Source organism: Vulpes vulpes, chromosome 15 (assembly GCF_048418805.1).
Source record: "Vulpes vulpes isolate BD-2025 chromosome 15, VulVul3, whole genome shotgun sequence".
NCBI classification, from domain to species: Eukaryota; Metazoa; Chordata; class Mammalia; order Carnivora; family Canidae; genus Vulpes; species Vulpes vulpes.
In genome coordinates this window covers 55096118-55116410 of record NC_132794.1, presented here as the reverse complement: position 1 = coordinate 55116410, position 20293 = coordinate 55096118, and the positions used below count along the sequence as shown (strand labels likewise).

General features: G+C 33.9%; 1 protein-coding gene across 2 annotated transcripts in view; it reads left to right on the top strand.

Moving 5' to 3' along the window:
• Window positions 1–17345, top strand: part of COPS2 (COP9 signalosome subunit 2) — a 33075-nt gene extending 15730 nt beyond the window's left edge. The window contains exons 4-13 of one of the 2 annotated variants that reach the window (XM_072738495.1): window positions 2229–2354; window positions 4575–4685; window positions 4805–4882; window positions 7729–7903; window positions 8635–8813; window positions 8945–8997; window positions 12312–12409; window positions 13740–13822; window positions 14340–14398; window positions 15240–17345. In XM_072738495.1, coding sequence (XP_072594596.1) covers window positions 2229–2354; window positions 4575–4685; window positions 4805–4882; window positions 7729–7903; window positions 8635–8813; window positions 8945–8997; window positions 12312–12409; window positions 13740–13822; window positions 14340–14398; window positions 15240–15384 — 1107 coding nt within the window. In that variant the 3' untranslated portion in view covers window positions 15385–17345. The remainder of the gene's footprint in view (window positions 1–2228; window positions 2355–4574; window positions 4686–4804; window positions 4883–7728; window positions 7904–8634; window positions 8814–8944; window positions 8998–12311; window positions 12410–13739; window positions 13823–14339; window positions 14399–15239) is intronic. The other variant, XM_072738496.1, reaches the window with a different exon arrangement.
• The last annotated feature ends 2948 nt before the right edge of the window (window positions 17346–20293 follow it).

The window sequence follows — 20293 nt, the reverse complement described above, 5'->3', positions numbered from 1 at the left end:
GTACAAAGCTCTCGTGCTATCTTTTCATTTATTATTTGTGAAAATACTAAACATACTATATTTAAATTCATAGTTTAGAAGGATATGGGAGGAGCATCAGGTGTCTCAAGGGACAGAGATTTTGACTAAACAATTTTAGTGACATTAAAAGCCCAATGTTTGGGACGCCTGGGTGGCTCAGTGGTTGAGCATCTGCCTTCGGCTCGGGTCGTGGTCCCAGGGTCTGGGATCAGGTCTCGCGTCAGGCTCCCTGCAAGGAGCCTGCTTCTCCCTCTGCCTATGTCTCTGCCTCTCCCTGTGTCTCTCGTGAATAAATAAATAAAAATAAAATCTTTAAATAAAAATAAAAGCCCAATGTTCAGCTCTTAGGATTCTATGATTTGAAATAATACAAAGAGACTCTATAGAAAGCTGCTATCTTAACATACTAGCAGTGATTTAATTTTTGAGCTCATTTAAATACATGCTACCCTTAAAACTTGATTTTGCTATTTTACCTTGAGCCAAGATGGAAGAAAGTAAGGGAAAAGATTATTTGTATTTTGTGTTATTTTGCCTGTCTTCCTTCTCTACCTTTTATTTGCCCAAACAGCATCTGTGAATAAGTTGGGTATTATAAGAGTAGTTTCAGCTTCCATCCCTCATTTTCTAGTTGGATTCAGAATAGAACCCATGTTGCTATGTGAAGGTTTTGAGCAATAAAAAGTTGGAAGGGTTTGTTATCAACTGCTTTATGTTCACCAGTGTAATTTATCTAATCTTCCCTTAGTCTTTAAATATAATAACAGAATTATTGAAAAAGGAGTTTTAAAATTATTAGAGCATAAGGAAATGAATTCAAAACTAACTTTTTGTTAAAATCCTATTTCAGTATCTAATTATAATCTCAAAGCTAGGACAGTCCTGTTTCTGATTTGCCTTTGCCATAAGATATGTTCTTCTGTAACGTGGATTTTAACAGCTCACTGATAGGATATTACCTATTATTTTTCCTTGCATGGTACTGGCATTCTTGGAAATAAAAGTAGCTTGATATACGTAATTAAGGCTTTTCCCATTGTTCTGTCCACTTTTTCCCACCCACCTCAACTACTGTTTTCTTTTTTGTCAGTCAGTTCTTGCTTAGGTTTCAGGGAGTCTTCTCATGTTCATAAACACATACGGTCTATTAGTCAAGAAAAACACTCTATCTGCTAATGCTCACCTCCTTGATTAAAAGTAGAGTAGAACCCAGTGAAAAAGGGATTAACAGCAGTTGGAGATTGTGGGGACAGTACGTGCAGGTTATCAGGTTGTACTCAAAAATTGACTTAAATGGTACACTTTAAGGGAGAATAGACCATCCATGAAAATACTTAAGTGCTGGAAATTTGACTGGTAGTTCTTTATTTCCTCAGATCTCTCATGTTTCCTGGAATAATCACAGTAGTGCAAATAGTACTGCAAGGAATAGCAACATTAGCTACATATACTATTGAGTAGAGCCTTGGGTGGGAGGACTTTTCTTTTTTTTCTTTTTTTTTAAGATTTTATTCATTTCATTCATTTATTTATTCATGAGAGACAAAGAGGCAGAGACACAGGCAGAGGGAGGAGAAGCAGCCTCCATGCAAGGAGCCTGATGTGGGACTCAGTCTCGGAGATCCAGGATTACACCCTGAACCAAAGGCAGATGCTCAACCACTGAGCCACCTAGGCATCTCGGGAGGACTTTTCTTGATAGGGGAATGAGTACCTGGGCTTGAAAAGATTCCTTCACTTCACATTTTATCATTGAGCCATCCAGTAATATGGGAGAAAAGAAACATACCACTATTCCTAGAGAGCTTTCTCATCAAGAGGTAAATCTTCAGGAGAGGATATAGCTGATATCTGTATAGTTGGTATCCAAGGCATTTGAAAAGTTGGATTTATTTATAATTTTTGGTCTGTGAATATTTTAGTGGTTCTTTTGATCTATAAATGTTTTTTGTGCAATGAGAACAATATCTGAAATTTTGAAAATCTATAGATTGTACTTTTTATCGGATAACTTCATAAATTTGGTTTGCATGTCAATCTAGAAATTTCAAATTTAAGCTAAAATGTTTATAGTGTTTCTGTCATACATACTTTGTCATAAAACTTTATTGTTTTTTAATTATGTAGTAGTGCTATAATTTTAATCAGATAGATATTTCAGTACATAAATACATATCTAATAATGCATTTATCTTCTTTCTTGACAGACAAACTTTCCAGAAATGATGAACAGATATAAACAGCTATTGACTTATATTCGGAGTGCAGTCACAAGAAATTATTCTGAAAAATCCATTAATTCTATTCTTGATTATATCTCCACTTCTAAACAGGTTAGATTCTGGTTTTTCCCCTTGGTACTTATCAATGTGTTATTATTTATACTGTTATAACAAACCCTTCCAACTTTCTATAATTATTTATTTATATACTAAAGGCTTTTTTAAGGCCTAGAGTTTCTAGCTAAGCAGTTATGCCAGGCATTGATATGCTTCAGAAATAATATAATACTATTTTCTTAATTATAGTACTAATTATACAATATTAAAAGCAACAACTAGCTAAATTTCTTCAGATAATATCTTGAGATACATAATCTACACAATTTTTATAGGCTTAAACTCCCATATAGTTAGTATCATAGTTTCTTCCAAAAAACTCCATCACCACTTCAGTTAGATTTATGTAGGTTTGATTAAAGATGCTTAAGAGAAGACCCTGTACTCATATTGGTACTTGGCATTACTCAATAGGTATTTAGTAGACACTTTTACAAAGAATGAGGGGGTAACTAATGATAAAGAAACTATAGTGGGCCTTAGGAAGGATAGTGCTTTTGTTATTCTAGATTTTGGTTATTAAGAAAGCAATGATGATTTTATTGTATTGCTAAGATAATTTTTAGTTGGATTACTGTTCATAATCTTTTAAGCAACATAGCTTTCTTAAACACCGTGATCTGATGTTTTAGCACAAAAAGTATTCTCTATGTCATTTATTCTCCATATCTTTTAGGATTTCTTAAAATATTTAATACTTTTAATACTCATAAAAAAATGTTCATGTCAGAATCTCTCTAGTCTTTTCTACTAGAAATCATTTTGAGTTAATTTATTACTTTTAATCTTATATCTAAAATACACGTAATGGAAATAGAGACAAATAAACTTACAATTGATCCTTGAACAACATGGGTGTTATTGGAGTGCCAAGCCCCTCCCCTCTGCCCCCCTGCCATGTAGTTGAAAATTCATGGTATAACTATTGACTTCTCAAAACTTAACTACTAATATAGCCTACTGTTGATCAAGAGCCTTACATATAATATAAACAGTTGATTGACGTATTTTGTATGTTATGTGTATACTGTATTCTTACAGTAAACTAGAGAAAAGAAAATGTTATGGAAAAAATCATAAGGAAGAGAAAATAGATTTATAATAATGTACTCTATTTACCAGAAAAAATTTATATATAAGTGGACCCGTGCAATTCAAACCCATGTTGTTCAAGGGTCAACTCTATATGTTTTGTTAAAACATGAGTAGGTATTGGCACTAATTCTAAAGTTATTACATATTGAGGGGGCTTTTCTTATGTGGGGAAATGTTTTCTGAGTTTTACAAACAAGTGTCATCAAAACATTTTTGGTACACTATTTATAAATGTTATGCCAGATGTTGGGGGGGGGTTAATTTCAAACTTCAAGGTTGCATGTTGCTTCGTGCTATTATATGTACACTTTTTGTCTTTTGAAAGTAAGAATAGATACTGGGTGGGCGTACTTAACTTATTCAGTATGCCATCAACAGTCATGAATAGATAGGAAGGTTTTCTGAAAGTATTAAACTTTCCTGTTTTCGTGGATCCTCTTGATCCTGTTAAATAGAGACCTAGAGAATCAGGTTTTCAAACAAAGGCAGAGCCCAATGTGGCGGAAAGCGAGTACTTAGGGGAGCTTATCATAATACAAAATAAAATGATTTCCATGAAAAAAATGTCACATTCAGATTGGTAAATTGATAGTGTTTAGACACAGCTAACATTATGCCAGACTTTTCCCTCTACCCAACTCCAGCAGTTTATCAGTACTTACGAGCCTGTAGTTCGGTTACTTGATTGATTACATTTATTGAAGAATTTTTGAGAGGTTATTCTTTGTTTCTTTAGCTGCTTGGCTAGTGTTTGCCACTTAATAGGTACCAAGTGAGAGTTGAGTGAATAAGATAAATGCTGTTAATAACAGCACAGCTAGATCAATGTGGATGTCATTCACTTCTGTCAATACAAGATGAGTTGCTAGATTAGAAAGGACAAATCTTGATTATTAGAGCATTAGATATTTTCTGGGTTTTATTTTTTAAAAACTCACATAAAAACAGATCTTGGCACTTTTTGTAAGTTTGGTCTCTGTTTTGCTGAAGTTTTGTTAAATTATAGACTGACACATTCAGAAACAGTGTATCTTATGTGTATTAAAGTTCAAAGATGCACTTTTAGTTTGCTCAAATTAACTTTATTAACAGGTACAAATTTGCTGTTTACAATTATAGAATTCTGATTTTTTATGTCAGATGGATTTACTGCAGGAATTCTATGAAACAACACTGGAAGCTTTGAAAGATGCTAAGAATGATAGACTGTGGTTTAAGACAAACACAAAGGTAACAATTACTTTTCTTTTTTGAAGAGTGGGAGGGTGTCCTTAATAAACTCTCCTACTAAAGATTCACACCTTTTCCTATTGAAATCTTTTAATTTTAATAAGTATGTTCTTTTACAGCTTGGGAAATTATATTTAGAACGAGAAGAATATGGAAAGCTTCAAAAAATTTTACGCCAGTTACATCAGTCCTGCCAGGTACCATTCTCTTTTTTTTCCTCAATATTTCTTCATAATAAAGCATAAGAAAAATTTTATTTGAAACTTACTTGGGGGGCAGCCCGGGTGGCTCAGTGGTTTAGTGCTGCCTTCAGCCCAGGGCATGATCCTGGAGTCCTGGGATCCAGTCCTATGTCGGACTCCCTGCATGGAGCCTGCTTCTCCCTCTGCCTGTCCCTCTCTTTGTGTCTAAATAAATAAATAAAATCTTAAAAAAAAAAAAAAAAAGAAAGAAACTTACTTGGGGATGTTTTTGTTCAAGAAACATCCCCATGGGACGCCTGGGTGGCTCAGCGGTTGAGCGTCTGCCTTCGGCTCAGGGCATGACCCTGGGGTCAGGGATCCAGTCCCACATGGGATTCCCCAGAGGGAGCCTGTTCTCCCTCTGCCTGTGTCTCTCATGAATAAATAAATAAAATCTTTAAAAAAAAAAAATCGTCCCCAAAATAAAAATTGGCAAATAAGATACCAAAAAAAGCTCGGTTTTTCTTAGTGTTATATTTCTTCTTGTTTTAATTAAATCATTATTTTTGTGGAGTGAAGCACAGGTATCCACAAATAGACTAGGCGTTAATACTTATTTATTAAGCATAAGCCTTTCATGGGATGCCTGGGTGGCTCAGGCAGTTGAGCATTTGCCTTTGCCTCAGGGCATGATCCTGGAGTTCCTGGGTAGAGTTCGCATTGGGCTCCCTGCATGGAGCCTGCTTCCCCCTCTGCCTATGTTTCTGCCTCTCTTTCAGTGTCTCTCATGAATAAATAAATAAAATCTTTTTATTTTTTTTTAATTTTTATTTATTTATGATAGAGAGAAAGAGGCAGAGACATAGGCAGAAGGAGAAGCAAGCTCCATGCACCGGGAGCCTGACGTGGGATTCAATCCCGGGTCTCCAGGATCAAGCCCTGGGCCAAAGGCAGGTGCCAAACCTCTGCACCACCCAAGGATCCCAAATAAAATCTTTTTTAAAAAAAACCTTTCATGTTTAGTTACAGATCCTGTGAAAATCAGAAAGAACGCATAATACATGTAATATATGTATGAGAGACATGTAATAAAGATATTTCATATTCTATTTTATAATATGTGAATCTTCTATAACAGTACTGTGCATTAGAACATCATGTGATACTAGAAACATTCTGTATCTGCACTAATATGATAGTGCCAGTTGTACATGTCCTCAGGCAGTTAGTGTGCCTGAATTTTTTATTTTACTTTAAATTTGAATAGCCACATGATCTGGACAGTACACCTCTGTAACTTTTTAACTGTGGTTATACTTTTGTATTTTTTTTTTGTCTTGATCAATGAGTTATTTCATATTGGTTTACAATTTATATGGGAATACTGTTTTAAATGTTTTTAAGCTCTTCCTATGCTACATACTATTTTAATTTTATATGTTATTTCTACAAGTGGGAGAAAAGTTGATCAGGAAAGTGTTCTAAATCACCTGCAGATATTTTTGTTTACTTTTTTCTTTTTTTCTTTTTCTTTTTTTTTTTTTTTTTTCAATTTTTAAAGAAAATGTTTTCAGGGATTCCTGGGTGGCTCAGAGGTTGAGCATCTGCCTTCGGTTCAGGGTATGATCCCAGGGTCCTGGGATCAAGTCCCATATCAGGCTCCCTGCATGGAGCCCACTTCTTCCTCTGCCTCTCTCTCTCTCTCTCTCTCTCCCCTCCCCCCTCTCTCTCTATGTGTCTCTCATGAATAAATGAATGGGGTCTTTTAAAAAAAATGTTTTTATTTCATAATAGTTTTGCTTCATAAGCAAATTAGTTATGTATGAATTCTTTCTTACCTACACAGTCTTAGAAAAGCTTAGTCTGATGCATAAACAACTATGAGTTCAATTCCACATGAAGTGGAAATGGTAAGAGAAGCCATTTCTGAATGGAAGAGGGTCTTTCAGTGTGTGTGTATATATATATATATATATATAAGAGAAAGTCCTCTGGAGAAATTTTTGCTCAGGTTATTTTGGAACATAAGAAGATTCTATCTGATAATAACAATAGCAGAAACATGATAATCTAGATGTACAAATTATGTCTTATATGTCATATGTTGTACTCTGGTTGTAACTCATTAGTGAATGACTAAACAATTCAGTTGGAAGATCAAATAATACATTTTGGCTTTGTGTAAGCGCTTGATATTTGATTCTCAGACTGTGGCCCATATGCTGTTTTTCATGGTCTGTAGTTTCTGGGCTGTTGGTAATTTTTCAAGGTTGAACTAACATGTTACTATCTTTATTACTCCTTTAACATCCCTTAGCAGAGTTAGTCACTTTCTTTTCCATTCTTCTGGGTATTTGCTTCATGGTTCATACTTCAACTAGAATCATGATCATTTATTTATATTGTAATTTATCTGGTGATAGATTAATCTTCTAGACTGTGAACTTTTGGAGGAGAGGGACATTAGCTTATATTTAATTGTGTATTTCTCCAAGATAGAACAGTGCCTAGCACTAGGAAGGCACTTGGAACTACTTTTTGATCAGATCAGTGAATATAAAGTAGTTGTGAAGATTTGAGGAAGACTGAAGAATCTCCTAGATAGAAACAAACATTACAACGTTTTATACATTAAAAAAAGTACGTCTGGTCACTTTTCTCTTATTGAAAGACTAGGAAGTACAAAGGATGTGTACATTCTGTTTTTGGCTGTGAAAGGTAGTGTTCTTAGTGTTCAAGATCTCAGTTATGGTGCGTTTTCACAATTAGTATTATGAATGTAAGGATCTCAAGCTAACTCAAAAATTACTAGGTTGACTGTGAATTCCATTTTGACTAAAGTTCATTATCTACTTTCCTAGACTGATGATGGAGAAGATGACCTGAAAAAAGGTACACAGTTATTAGAAATATATGCTTTGGAAATTCAAATGTACACAGCACAGAAGAATAACAAAAAACTTAAAGCACTCTATGAACAGTCACTTCACATCAAGTCTGCCATCCCTCATCCACTGATCATGGGAGTCATCAGAGGCAAGTTTTGTTTGGAGAAGGGTGGGCAGTGTCACAGGAAGTTACCAAGGCATCATTATATATAACTAAATAACTGAAGGTTGTTTCTGTGTTAGTGAAAATAAATGGCAAAGTTACCAAAATCAATGAAATGATCTTGTCTTAGAAATTAGAAGTTGAATTTTTTTCTTGTATAGTTTTGTGTCAGTGAAATACTTCAATAGGAAATTTACCATCAGAAGTTCTATTCTTGTGACTATGGGGTAGGGAAGGGGGGAAAAGGAAGTTCTATTCTTGAATTATAATGATACACATAAAATTACTTTGTGCCTGAACTGAGAATAAAGATTCGCAAATGCTTGTTGGATGTTTAATGAAGAGCTGCTTTTTAGAATTAAAGTGAGTACTGGGAAAAAAATAAATAAATAAAGTGAGTACTGGGGCACCCAGGTGGGTCAGTCATTTAAGCAACTGACTCTTGATTTTGGCTCAGGTCATCATCTCAAGGTTGTGAGATCAAGCCCCGCATCTCCCTTTCCTTCTCCCCTCCCCCCACCCTCTGTACCCTCCTCTAAGAAAAAGAATTAAAATGAGTACCTTGGGGCTTGTACGAGTACTTGGGCTGGTACTATTCAGGCTATAGAATTAAAAGACTGGGAAGCCACTATCCTAATTTTCATTTGATTTTTATAAAGTGCTTAATCTTACTACAGAACTGCAAATGCCCTTTTATCCTGTTTTGTTCTTTATAGAATGTGGTGGTAAAATGCACTTGAGAGAAGGTGAATTTGAAAAGGCACACACTGATTTTTTTGAAGCCTTCAAGAATTATGATGAATCGGGAAGTCCAAGACGAACCACTTGCTTAAAATATTTGGTGTTAGCAAATATGCTAATGAAATCGGGAATAAATCCATTTGACTCACAGGAGGTATGTGTGTGTTCATTTCTATTAGCTGTGGAATAGCTTTTCCATTTGTGGAAATGTTATTGTTTCTTTTTACATATAGCATATTTTATTTATTTATTTGTTTATTTATTTATTTATTTTACTGTTCTTAGGCCAAACCGTACAAAAATGATCCAGAAATTCTAGCAATGACGAATTTAGTAAGGTAAGATTTTATATTTCAGTTAAGGTAAATCTCATAAAGCAGTGAATTAGAGGGGAAGAAGAGAGAAATTTTGAGAATTCAGTTAATACTCTAAATTTACTCTTGTATTTTGGTTTGAAACATTCCAAAATTTGTGAAATTTTTTATCTTTTGAAGTCATTTATTCTGTTCAGTAGTCACAAGATTTTATACAGTATTGATTTATATAGTACAGTACTGGCTACTTGTCTTTTTTCTCTTCTTATCCACATGTGTGTGTGCTGTTTTTCAGTGGAAAGCTGACAATAGACGCTTTAAAACAATTTCACAGTGTTTGCTGTTTCTAACTGCCTTAATCCTAAATAAAATTATGAATTGGTCCACATAAATAAAATATTTTCAACAATTCAATGTCTTTATTCACGTATTTTCTCAATTGACAAGATTTAAAAATCATTTTTAAAAAGTTTCCGTCAGATAATTTTCTGAGGTGAGGAGCAGAGGAGTACTGGTAAGAAACCCAAGGATTTATTGATGACTTTCATGAAGAATGGTATGGTTAGCAACTGAAAAAGGTGCTATGATCAATTAGTATTAAATAAAATTATAGAAGATAAAACAAAGTGGAAAACCTAGAAAATAAAGCCTCCTTTTGCAAAAGAAAACAGTGAACAAGAAAAATTTACCTCTGGCCTGGGAATAAATGGAGTTTAAGTTTCTTCAAGTCTTTCATTTTAGATTGTGCAGCTGAGTTTACCAAGACAAAAAGAATATTGTTAGGGACAGAGGGTAGGGTAGGGTTTTTTGCATATGTATGTAGATAACTTAAGTGAAAAGACATTCTTTTATTTTTTTTTTAAGATTTTATTTATTTATTCATGAGAGACACAGAGAGAGAGAGAGAGGCAGAGACACAGGCAGAGGGAGAAGCAGGCTCAATGCAGGGAGCCCGATGCGGGACTCGATCCCGGGTCTCCAGGATCACACCCTGGGCCAAAGGCAGGCACCCAACTGCTGAGCCACCCAGGGATCCCTGACATTCTTTTAATAGTCTTTTATGATTTAAAAGTACTATTAGACTATAAATTATGAGTCACCCATATATATATTTGGAGGAAAAGCTTATTACATGATATTAAGTTCCTATGTAAAATGTCCTCATTTATTTTGTTTTAATCTGGCTATAGGTTTTACAAATTACTGGGTTTGTTTAAGGAAACTTTAATTCTAGCTGTAAAATATAAGAATGATTTTACTTTAAGAGGACAAAACATAGGAGATAAAAACTCTAAATTGCAGTATTAAAAAATCAATTTCTTTGGGGTGCCAGGGTGGTTCTGTCAGTTAAACATCTAATTCTTGATTTCAGATTAGGTCTTAATCTCAAGGTCATGAGTTCAGGCCTCTTGCTGGGCTCCATATCAGCGTGACTTAAAAAATAATAATAATTTAATTGTTTATTTCTGTAGTTTATTTTGATACGTATTTGTTGAATTATGTTGATTTTAGTTATGAAAGGAGATTTCTCCATCTTTATTTCAAATGGTTTATTCCATCAACATTTGGCCACATTAACTGAAAGATGATTTGGTTAGAGATTTACTTCATAATACTTGAGAAAAAATGTTTATAAAGTTAAATTGCTTAGCAACAGTTTAAACTTTTTTTTTTTATTAGGATTTTATTTATTCATTCATGAAAGACACAGAGGGAGACAGAGACATAGACAGAGGTAATATATTACCAGTAGGGAGCCTGATGTGGAACTCAAACCTAGGACCTGAGCCAAAGGCAGATGCTCAACTACTGAGCCACTGAAGCACCCCAACAGTTTAAACTTTTAAAACTCTTAAAGAAAATTTGAGGGAGAGTTTTGCCCTAGACATTAATATTTCATCTAAATTAAATTGGTTAAATACATTAAAATGGATTAAAAGATTGATTTATCAGACCTTTAAAAAACAGTAGCTATGTTTATATATTATATAACTTATTATAGTGAAACCTCCATGTTGGAACTCATCTGATTTTAATAGTAAATTTTGACCCAGACAAGTGGCCTATGGTGTCCCACATTTCATATAAGATTTTTTTTTTAAGATTTTATTTATTTATTCATGAGAGGCAGAGGCAGACAAATAGGCAGAGGGAGAAGTAGGCTCGCCCAATGTGGGACTCGATCCCAAGACCCCGGGATTACACCCTGAGCTAAAGGCAGACACCCAACCACAGAGCCACCCAGGCATCCCTCATATAAGATTTTTTCTTCCTAAGTCACTTAAATAGTGGAAGAATGTCACTTGATTAAAATATACACATGTGCAAGTATTTTCATTACTTGAATATATCCTCCTATAGTATATATTACAATAATGTATTTGGGGTAGGTGAGAAAGTAATGCTTCCTAATTTTATCTTCCTAGTCAGTTGCCAGCAGACTAGAGGAAAATAATTCCTGTTGAAGCACTTGAATCACCTGCCCCTAACATGAAGTTACATTGCGACCCAACAGATGGAAGCACAGCAGAGGGCGTGCAGAATGGCTGATGATATGTCTTACATATAAAGCAGACAGTGGTGCCATATCCAGAAGGTTGGCTTCTTCCTTCTCAGCACCTTTAGCAGTCCCCATAGTGCCCTACAGAGTTATTTTAAGAATAGATAATAGATACCTCAGAGAATTATGAATATAAATCAGCCTTTGGCCTTCTGCAGCAGGGTCCATCACTCTCCTTTGTGTGTCCCATTTGGCACTAATTACCTACCACTGATATTTCTGCTGTATAACTCAGTGGAATTTTAAGGCTAGAGAAAATTTACAATCAGATACTCCCTTTGCAGAGTGTTAGCAGTTGCTGGTAGCTTTCTAGAAGATAAAAATTAGGAAGCTACATTTCTGAATGATTTTCAGAGAGGATGTGTAGTGTCTTATTTCAAAGATAAGGCCAAACTCCTCCATACAGTAGTATGCATAAAACTTCATTTCTTAGGGACTAAATGATAAATGCACAGTTTGAAAGTATCAAACATTAAACAGTTATTAAATAGTTATTATATCTGTCAGTTTTTAACAGTGCTAAGATTTTGAGATTTTAGTGAGTAAATATAGTATATGAGCCCAGAAGATTTATTTAATCTTTCCTTTATAAAACCAAAAGCATCAAAAAAGAAATTCATTTTATTTGCAAAAGGGTATGTTTGTGTGTTTAATTCTGATTTCTATGACAAACTATAATGTAATTTATATTATTACATTTGAGAAATAGGCTTTTTGGATTATCTGAGTTAATACATGGCCTCTTTGTGTTTGACAAGATTTATACTTTTTCTTTTAGTGCCTATCAGAATAATGACATTACTGAATTTGAAAAGATTCTGAAAACAAATCACAGCAACATCATGGATGATCCTTTCATTAGGGAACACATTGAAGGTATGTTCTTTCTGCTAACTGAATTCAGTTATCTTCTTTGCTTGCCACTGTCAAACAGTGCTTCTTAATGGATCTGCATGTTTTCCTGTGTTGCTAAGTATAGAAATGTTTCTAAATGCTGTCATAGAATAGGATATTATTTAAAATTATGAAGCTGTTTTAAAGAAATTATTCACCAGTTTCCTGCTGTTAATTAACATAATCAAGTTCTAATATGTCCATTTCATTTAAGGTGGCTGTCCCTTTACCTTTTTATTTTAATTTAGATATTATTGCATGTTTATTACTGATATTTAGGTTCACAGTTAATTTTTAGGAGTTAAGACAAGTAACAAAAGCTTTAAGAAGTCTGCTATAGGTGATACAGAGATGCATTTATTTGAAGGGTAGTAGGCTAATGTTGTACCAGTAAGTGTATGAGATTTTTAATAAGTTCTATTGGACTAACAAGGACAAAAATCATTCCTTGTTCTGGGACCTCTTTTGTACCTCCAGTGTTCCCACCTGTTATGGATCTATTTGAGGGTTTTTAAATGACCATTTGGAACAACTCAAATACTTAAATTCCAGATGCATCAGGAAAATCTGAAGAATACTTTGGAAGTAATGTTCTTTCTCCCCCCTCCCCCCTTCCTTTCTCTTTCATTCAGCAGACATTTTAAAAATTCTTGTAGGAAACTAGAATGATATTACCCATAGTGGATATAGGAAAACTTAGAAGTACTGTATATGAACTCCAGTCTAGTTTTTTGTTATTTTTTTTTTTAAGGCACTTGTCTTTGAAGAAATTGGAGAAAATTACAAGATCATTGTAAAAATATATTACTCTAGGCTTTGAGAGAGCATAAAATAAGAGACTTGACTGGCATGAATCAGAGCTTCTTGAAAGATGTTAACTATAGAGGAAATGATGAGCAGTGTGGTGTATTATTGAGAAGGCAAGAGACTATTTTAGGTAGCATCACAACATAAGCAAAATCAGGGAGGTGGTAACAAAAAATTATGGGAAAGTCAGCCTCTAGTCTTAATCTATGTATGTTGGACCCAGATATTTTTGGATCCAGATACCATATGTCCAAGGCACCTGGCTGGCTTAGTCAGTAGAGCATGATACTCTTGATCTTGGGGTGATGAGTCTGAGCCCTCTGTTGGGCATAGAGCTTACTTAAAAACAAACCAAAAAAGCCAAATATGCTATGTCCTTGCCAGGCAGAAAGATGTATTTTGAGAAAATAATTGATATAGTTAATTATTATGATTTAGAGTGCATAATGTTTAGTGAAGATATACAAACTATTAAATTTATTTTCATTTTTGTCTTTTCTTTCAGAGCTTTTACGAAACATCAGAACACAAGTGCTCATAAAATTAATTAAGCCTTACACAAGAATACATATTCCTTTTATTTCTAAGGTACTTATATTCATGGACCTTAATATTTACAATTTGTAGTTATAAATGCAGCATATTTAAAAATGATTTTTGGTAACATTTTATAATGCATTTTCAAAATACAACATAACTTAGGGCTTTCCTTTTCATTCTGTGTTTTCTTGGCATAAATTAACAATAAAGAGAAATAAGGAGTCATTAAATTTCTTTTTAAAGATTCCTCAGCCTCAGAGAACATCAGAAGACAGAGTAGTGGCTAAAATATGTAATTGATGTAGTGTTGACCCAACCACAATAAAATTATGGTAAGAATGTACTTTAAAAGTTACAAAGTTTAAAAAAATAAAAATTACAAAGTTAAATATGATCAGATCTGTGTTCTCGGGAATATTTTCATGTGATAATGAGATTTGTCTTAACCTTTCTTTTCATTATATTTCTTTTAAGTGGTAGGAATAAATTTAAAATTAGAATATTCGTTATCATAAAGCCTTTAAAGAAGTTAATTAGTAGAATTATAATGAGTCTTTTGTCTTAGGAGTTAAACATAGATGTAGCTGATGTGGAGAGCTTGCTGGTGCAGTGCATATTGGATAAGTAAGTACTTGGCTCTATCTTATCACAGAATGTTTAGGACCATAACATTTGAATAATGGGAGCAAAGATAGCAGTAGAATTCTTGAGTTTTCAAAACACCCCTTGGCTAGGATTTTCTATTAAAAGAGATATATTATGTATGCATGGTGGCTTTTTGTGAATGAGTAAATATATTAAGCCCTTGATCTCTGAAAAAGTTGTAAATGGTTTTCAGTAAGATTTCTGACCCGTATCTAGAGAGTTAATGAATAGTATTTTTTTTAAAGTATAAGATATGGTATAGAATAGTTTTGAAATTATGTTTTTCTTGAAAGCAATATGGTATTTAAAACTTCATAAATAAAAATTAAAAAAAAAAAAGGGATCCCTGGGTGGCGCAGCGGTTTGGCGCCTGCCTTTGGCCCAGGGCGCGATCCTGGAGACCCCGGATCGAATCCCACGTCGGGCTCCCGGTGCATGGAGCCTGCTTCTCCTTCTGCCTGTCTCTCTGCCTCTCTCTATCTCTCTGTGACTATCATAAATAAATAAAAATTTAAAAAAATAAAATAAAATAAAAAATAAAACTTCACAAATTAGTCACTTTGCTCCTGATTAATCATACAAGTCTTTGCCTCTTGATTCTTTTAGTGAAATTGATGAAAGGTAGCTCAATTCCAGTTTCTGTCTAAAGTTTTATAAGGCGATGAATGAAATAAGTAATCCTGAATTCAGTCACTTAGTGGAGGCAGCAGTTTTTTCTTTTGCATTTATTGATATTCTAAATATTTTATGAAACAGTCTAAAAGATACACTCAATGAAAATGGTTTGTAGACATGTCTTCTTTTATTTATTTATTTCTAGCACTATTCATGGCCGAATTGATCAAGTCAACCAACTCCTTGAATTGGATCACCAGAAGAGGGGTGGTGCCCGATATACTGCACTAGATAAATGGACCAATCAACTAAATTCTCTCAACCAGGCTGTAGTCAGTAAACTGGCTTAACAGAGAACAAGCTTTTACAGACGTACTTAATGCAACAGTGCAGAGATGTAATCCTTAAAAAGAACTGGGAATGGCAAAACTACTGTCGGTTGATGTGTCCTGAAAATTATTGGAGTTATGGCAGAAGTGCTTTTTTTGATCAACTGGTTTGTGTTTTGCTGCTGCATTTATCCCAAGAAAAACAGCTTTAATCTCCAGAAGAAAACCAAAATGCCATGGGATTTATGCTGTATTGACATCTTGCCCTAAACATACAACATCATAGTAATTTGTCATGGGCAACATGACCAGAGAGAAGATTTTTGTCATGATTTTAAATACACTGACATGTTACTGTTGGTTAAATTTAAACATGTTTTACCTGCAGAAATTCTCTCACAAATAACCTGCAATAACTTGAAATGCATACCCTTTTGAACACTTCCTTTTCTCATGTATAAATTAAAATGTTTGCTGCATTTTGCAAAATGTCAATTCTCCAAAAAATGTGTCCGTATATTTCTGTACCTGCAGTGTAGTAAAGGTTTAGATGAAACCCCATAATTATAGTGGCATACTGTCACTTAGGTTTCAAGCAGCAAAATAAACAGTGCAGCTCAGAAATTGTAGTTTGGTTCTTGATGTGTTTTTATTACATTTGGGGTTTTTTGTTTTTTAGTACCTTAGAAAATTATTTTATCTTCAGTTAATGATTTTAAAAAGCCTGGGAGCAAATAAGTTGGTTATTTGCTTTCAAGTTTTTTAAAGTAGTCTTTATTGATAAAGTAAGGAGAACTAGTTTCTAACAAAACACTTGCATAGTACTTACTTTGACAGTGATGCTTTAAAGGAATAAAATTCTTTTTTTTTTCTAAGAATGATATTCCTTTTTAAAAACAAATTCTAACTCAGAATGTTCACTTTAAACAAATATGCCAGAACATAGACAGCTAAATGAATGTTACCCTGTATAGTGATCATGCTGGGAAATTATTTCCTAATTCCAGCAATCTACCATTGCTCAAAACCTCTTGGGTTTTGCTCTTTTAGAATTGCATTCAGAGCTCATTTAAGTCATACGCACTATTAACTTTATGATACACATGTTTAAGAAAACAAAAAGTATCATCAAGCTTGATTTTTTTAAATTTTTTTTTTATGGTCACCATCATTTGGCACCAAATGACTTTGGACAGTTGCCAAAAATTAATCTGTCTTTGAGGTAATAGTAGAAAGTATGCATCTGGCTTTGAAGGCGATCCCAAAAGAGTTTGAAAGGTATTTTGAGCAGTGGTAGCATAGTTAGGATAATGAACTGTGGCCTTCCACGGTAACTACCGTAAAGGAGACACAGCTCATTTGAATGTATTGAGTTTTGGATGTATTTGTTTCATTAAAAAAAAAAAAAAAATCACATTATTTTATAGTGTCAAAAGGAAGAACTAAGATTAAGATAATTTCTTTGGTTTTTCTATTGCTTGTTATTATGTAAAAAGAAGTGAGTGGCAGTTCAGAAGGAAGACTGTTGTAACTGAAGAATGACAACCAAGAATTTTTGATCATTTAAATCAGATTTTATAAACAGTGGAAGGAGCATGGACTTAAAACAAGGCATGCTTATTCGGTTTTGTCAAAATTTTACGAAAATATGTGATATATATTTATACTAAAACTATATAATCCTTAGATTTAGGAAAGCAGTCAGTTAATGTCTTTAGCAGATTAAAGCAGTATTAAATACAGGTGCAACTTGGAAATTGTAGAAAACTGAAAGAAAACGAAAGACAAAATGTCTCTGGTAGGGAATAAAAAAGTTTAAGATATTATAAAATTATGTGTATTTTCTTCTCTTTTACATACATCATTTGTGAAAAATGTGCTAAATTTTTTTTACAGGAGTGATAATAATTAGGACTTATTTTTCAATATAATTTGGAGACCCTTTGTTACCCAAATAAAATTGACAAGTTTCTGTGCCTGTATTCAAATATGTATGCATGTGACAACTGTGGGAAAAGGCCCTGCTTAACTCTGAGTTGATGGAATTAGAATTTAAAGGATTTGAACCATGTGATTTAACCTTTGCATTCCAACCTTCACAATGCCCAGTTCACCTGTGATACCTTGCCCTGTGGCAGTAGTGCATCTTCCAGTTTCTAGAGGGAAAGCATGCACTTACTCTGGGAAACTGGGCTAAGCGTATAACAATATCCAAAGTTATACCGTAATCTTTAAATGTAATTGTATGTATTATATAGGCTTTGTTTAATATTCCCTAAATATAAGTTTTTTAAAAATTATTTGCCACATTTGTTTTAGGACAGAGGTTTTTGATACATCTTAACAGTCTAACTTAAAGCTATTTTTATTTTTTTCCCATTAAATGTGTTCTGTGTTCCTGTGCATCCTATAGAGTTGAAATCTTTTTTTGAGATTGCCTATCAAAATATAACTAAATTTAAGGGAAGTAAAAAATTAATTGGCAAATTTTGAATTACTGATTAAATCTTTCCTTCTGTGAAAACTATAGTAACAAGTAGTTTATATTATATTGTAATGTGTTTATCGCCTTTTTCTTTTACCCCAAACCTGGAAAAACTTACTCCACAACAAACTTTGGCTGCTATTTGAGAGTCATAGATAAATGTCTGCTACAAGAGCTGAATTTCCACTACTTTTTCTGGCGCTTAGAGTAATTTTTTTTTTTTTTTTTTTTTTTTTTTTTTTTAGTAGTCTCTATGCCCTATGTGGGGCTCGAATTCTTGACCCTTGAGATCAAGATTTGCATGCTTCACAAATTGAGCCAGCGAGGTGCCCCTCAAATAACTTTAAGATGAGATGAATATGTATGTACTAAGACTTGCTCAAGACTATGGAGAATCTGAGACTCTGGTTTCACATTAGGGTATAATTTTAGTGAGGCCTGTCTTAAATGGGCTACACAGTGAGGGGTTTAATACTTATTTACTACCTTATAATGGTTTGTCATGGACTAGAAAAGAGCTATTCTTGATATTTAAAATACCTACGATGGTAAAATTTTTTTTTTAATTTTCTTTTTTAATCCATAGTCTTAATAAATCTTCAGTCAACACAGGTAAGTAAACTTTTGGAGTGGGGCTGGGGGTTGAGGATATCTAATCAGCATACAAAGCAGATTACGTTGGTAAGGAACACTGGCCAGTTTAGTCCATAGGATAAAAATATATTTCCCTAGTAGATTCCCTCTTACCTTTTTAAGGGACTCCGAGATACTTTTATTTATTTTCTGAAGATGGTTTTTAAAAATAATAACTTGTAAAAAAATAAAAAATAAAAATAATAACTTGTTTTTAGAATATTTTAATTATCATTTATATTTAAATAAACGTGAAAAGTTTTCATTTGATTCAGGTCTTTAAGTGAGACTTGTGCTTAGAAACTAGTAAAGCCAGGAGTTTCATTCTTTACATGGGATTTATAAAATATTTTGAACTGAGATATTTTAACAAAATACAGGAAGAATGGACTTTTAGCTATTTTGTTTCAAAGTGTTAATGAGTATTCATTAACTGAATGAGTATTCATCCAAGTACTTCAAATAAATAAAACACTGGGTGTCAGGTGTCAGAATTTGAAGCTCAAGGACTTTGATCTTCATATCTGTGACCAAAATCAAAACTTTTCTTTTTTTGGAGGCTTTACTTGTGTTTGCATTGGTTTTCTCCCCACACACATAATAAGAACATCCCTATATTTTGATACAGTTATAAGTAGGAATCATTTGTAAGAACTGCCTTAATGTAGACATCAGATTTTTAATTTTGCAAGTGTATCAGCTATTAATTTCAGATTAGACTTTACTATATCTTCTAGCTAGCATCTGCCCTTAATAGCATGGATTAGCCAATGATTTAAAAATTTTGTTTACTTCTCTTTGAATCATTCAATGAGATTTGATGAGGTTTCACTTTTGGAATTTCAAGGCAAGTTAGAATAGCAATGTCATTTGGAGAATTTAAGTTTTATGATGCTAAGCCCCACAAAACAACTGTCAGTGATTCTAAATCACCAATTCTAAATATTTCTCAGCTAAAATTCGGTATCACTTGATTTGCTTTTTGAATCTTGAAAAGATTTATTTAAACTTGGGTAATATCCCAAAAGAAACCGATGTGTGGTTCTCTAAATTTTTGCTTTAGAGTCATGTTACTTTAAAACCTGCCGGAATCATTAAAAATGGTGTCAAATCATACAGCATCAAAGGTAGACAACAACTGTACCTTAAAACCCTGGGATAGGCAGAAAAAAATAATTTCTTACTTATCTTACTACTATTGGGGCCAACTTTGTTTCCTCTTGGCCAGGATTTTAAATTTAAACCTTGGTCAGGAGACGCTGGGTGACTCCGTGGTTGAGCATCTGTCTTTGGCTCAGGGTGCATTCCCGGATTCCTGGGATCCAGTCCCACATTGGGCTCCCTGCATGGAGCCTGCTTCTCCCGCTGCCTGTGTCTCTGCTTCTCTTTCTGTGTTCTCATGAATAAATAAAATCTTTTTTAAAAAAATAAATGAATAGGGATCCCTGGGTGGCGCAGCGGTTTAGCGCCTGCCTTTGGCCCAGGGCGCGATCCTGGAGACCCGGGATCGAATCCCACATCGGGCTCCCGGTGCATGGAGCCTGCTTCTCCCTCTGCCTGGGTCTCTGCCTCTCTCTCTCTCTCTCTCTCTCTCTCTCTGTGACTATAATGCATATATAAATAAAAATTAAAAAATAAATAAATGAATAAATAAACCTTGGTCAGGATTTCCACATTAATGGCTAGCCAGTATTTGTGTGTGTGTGTGTGTGTGTGTGTGTGTGTGTGTATACACTTATACATGTGAGTTTATATACAAGTGGGAATACAAAATCTCACTCCCCAATCTCCTCCTCATGATTTTTTTTTTCC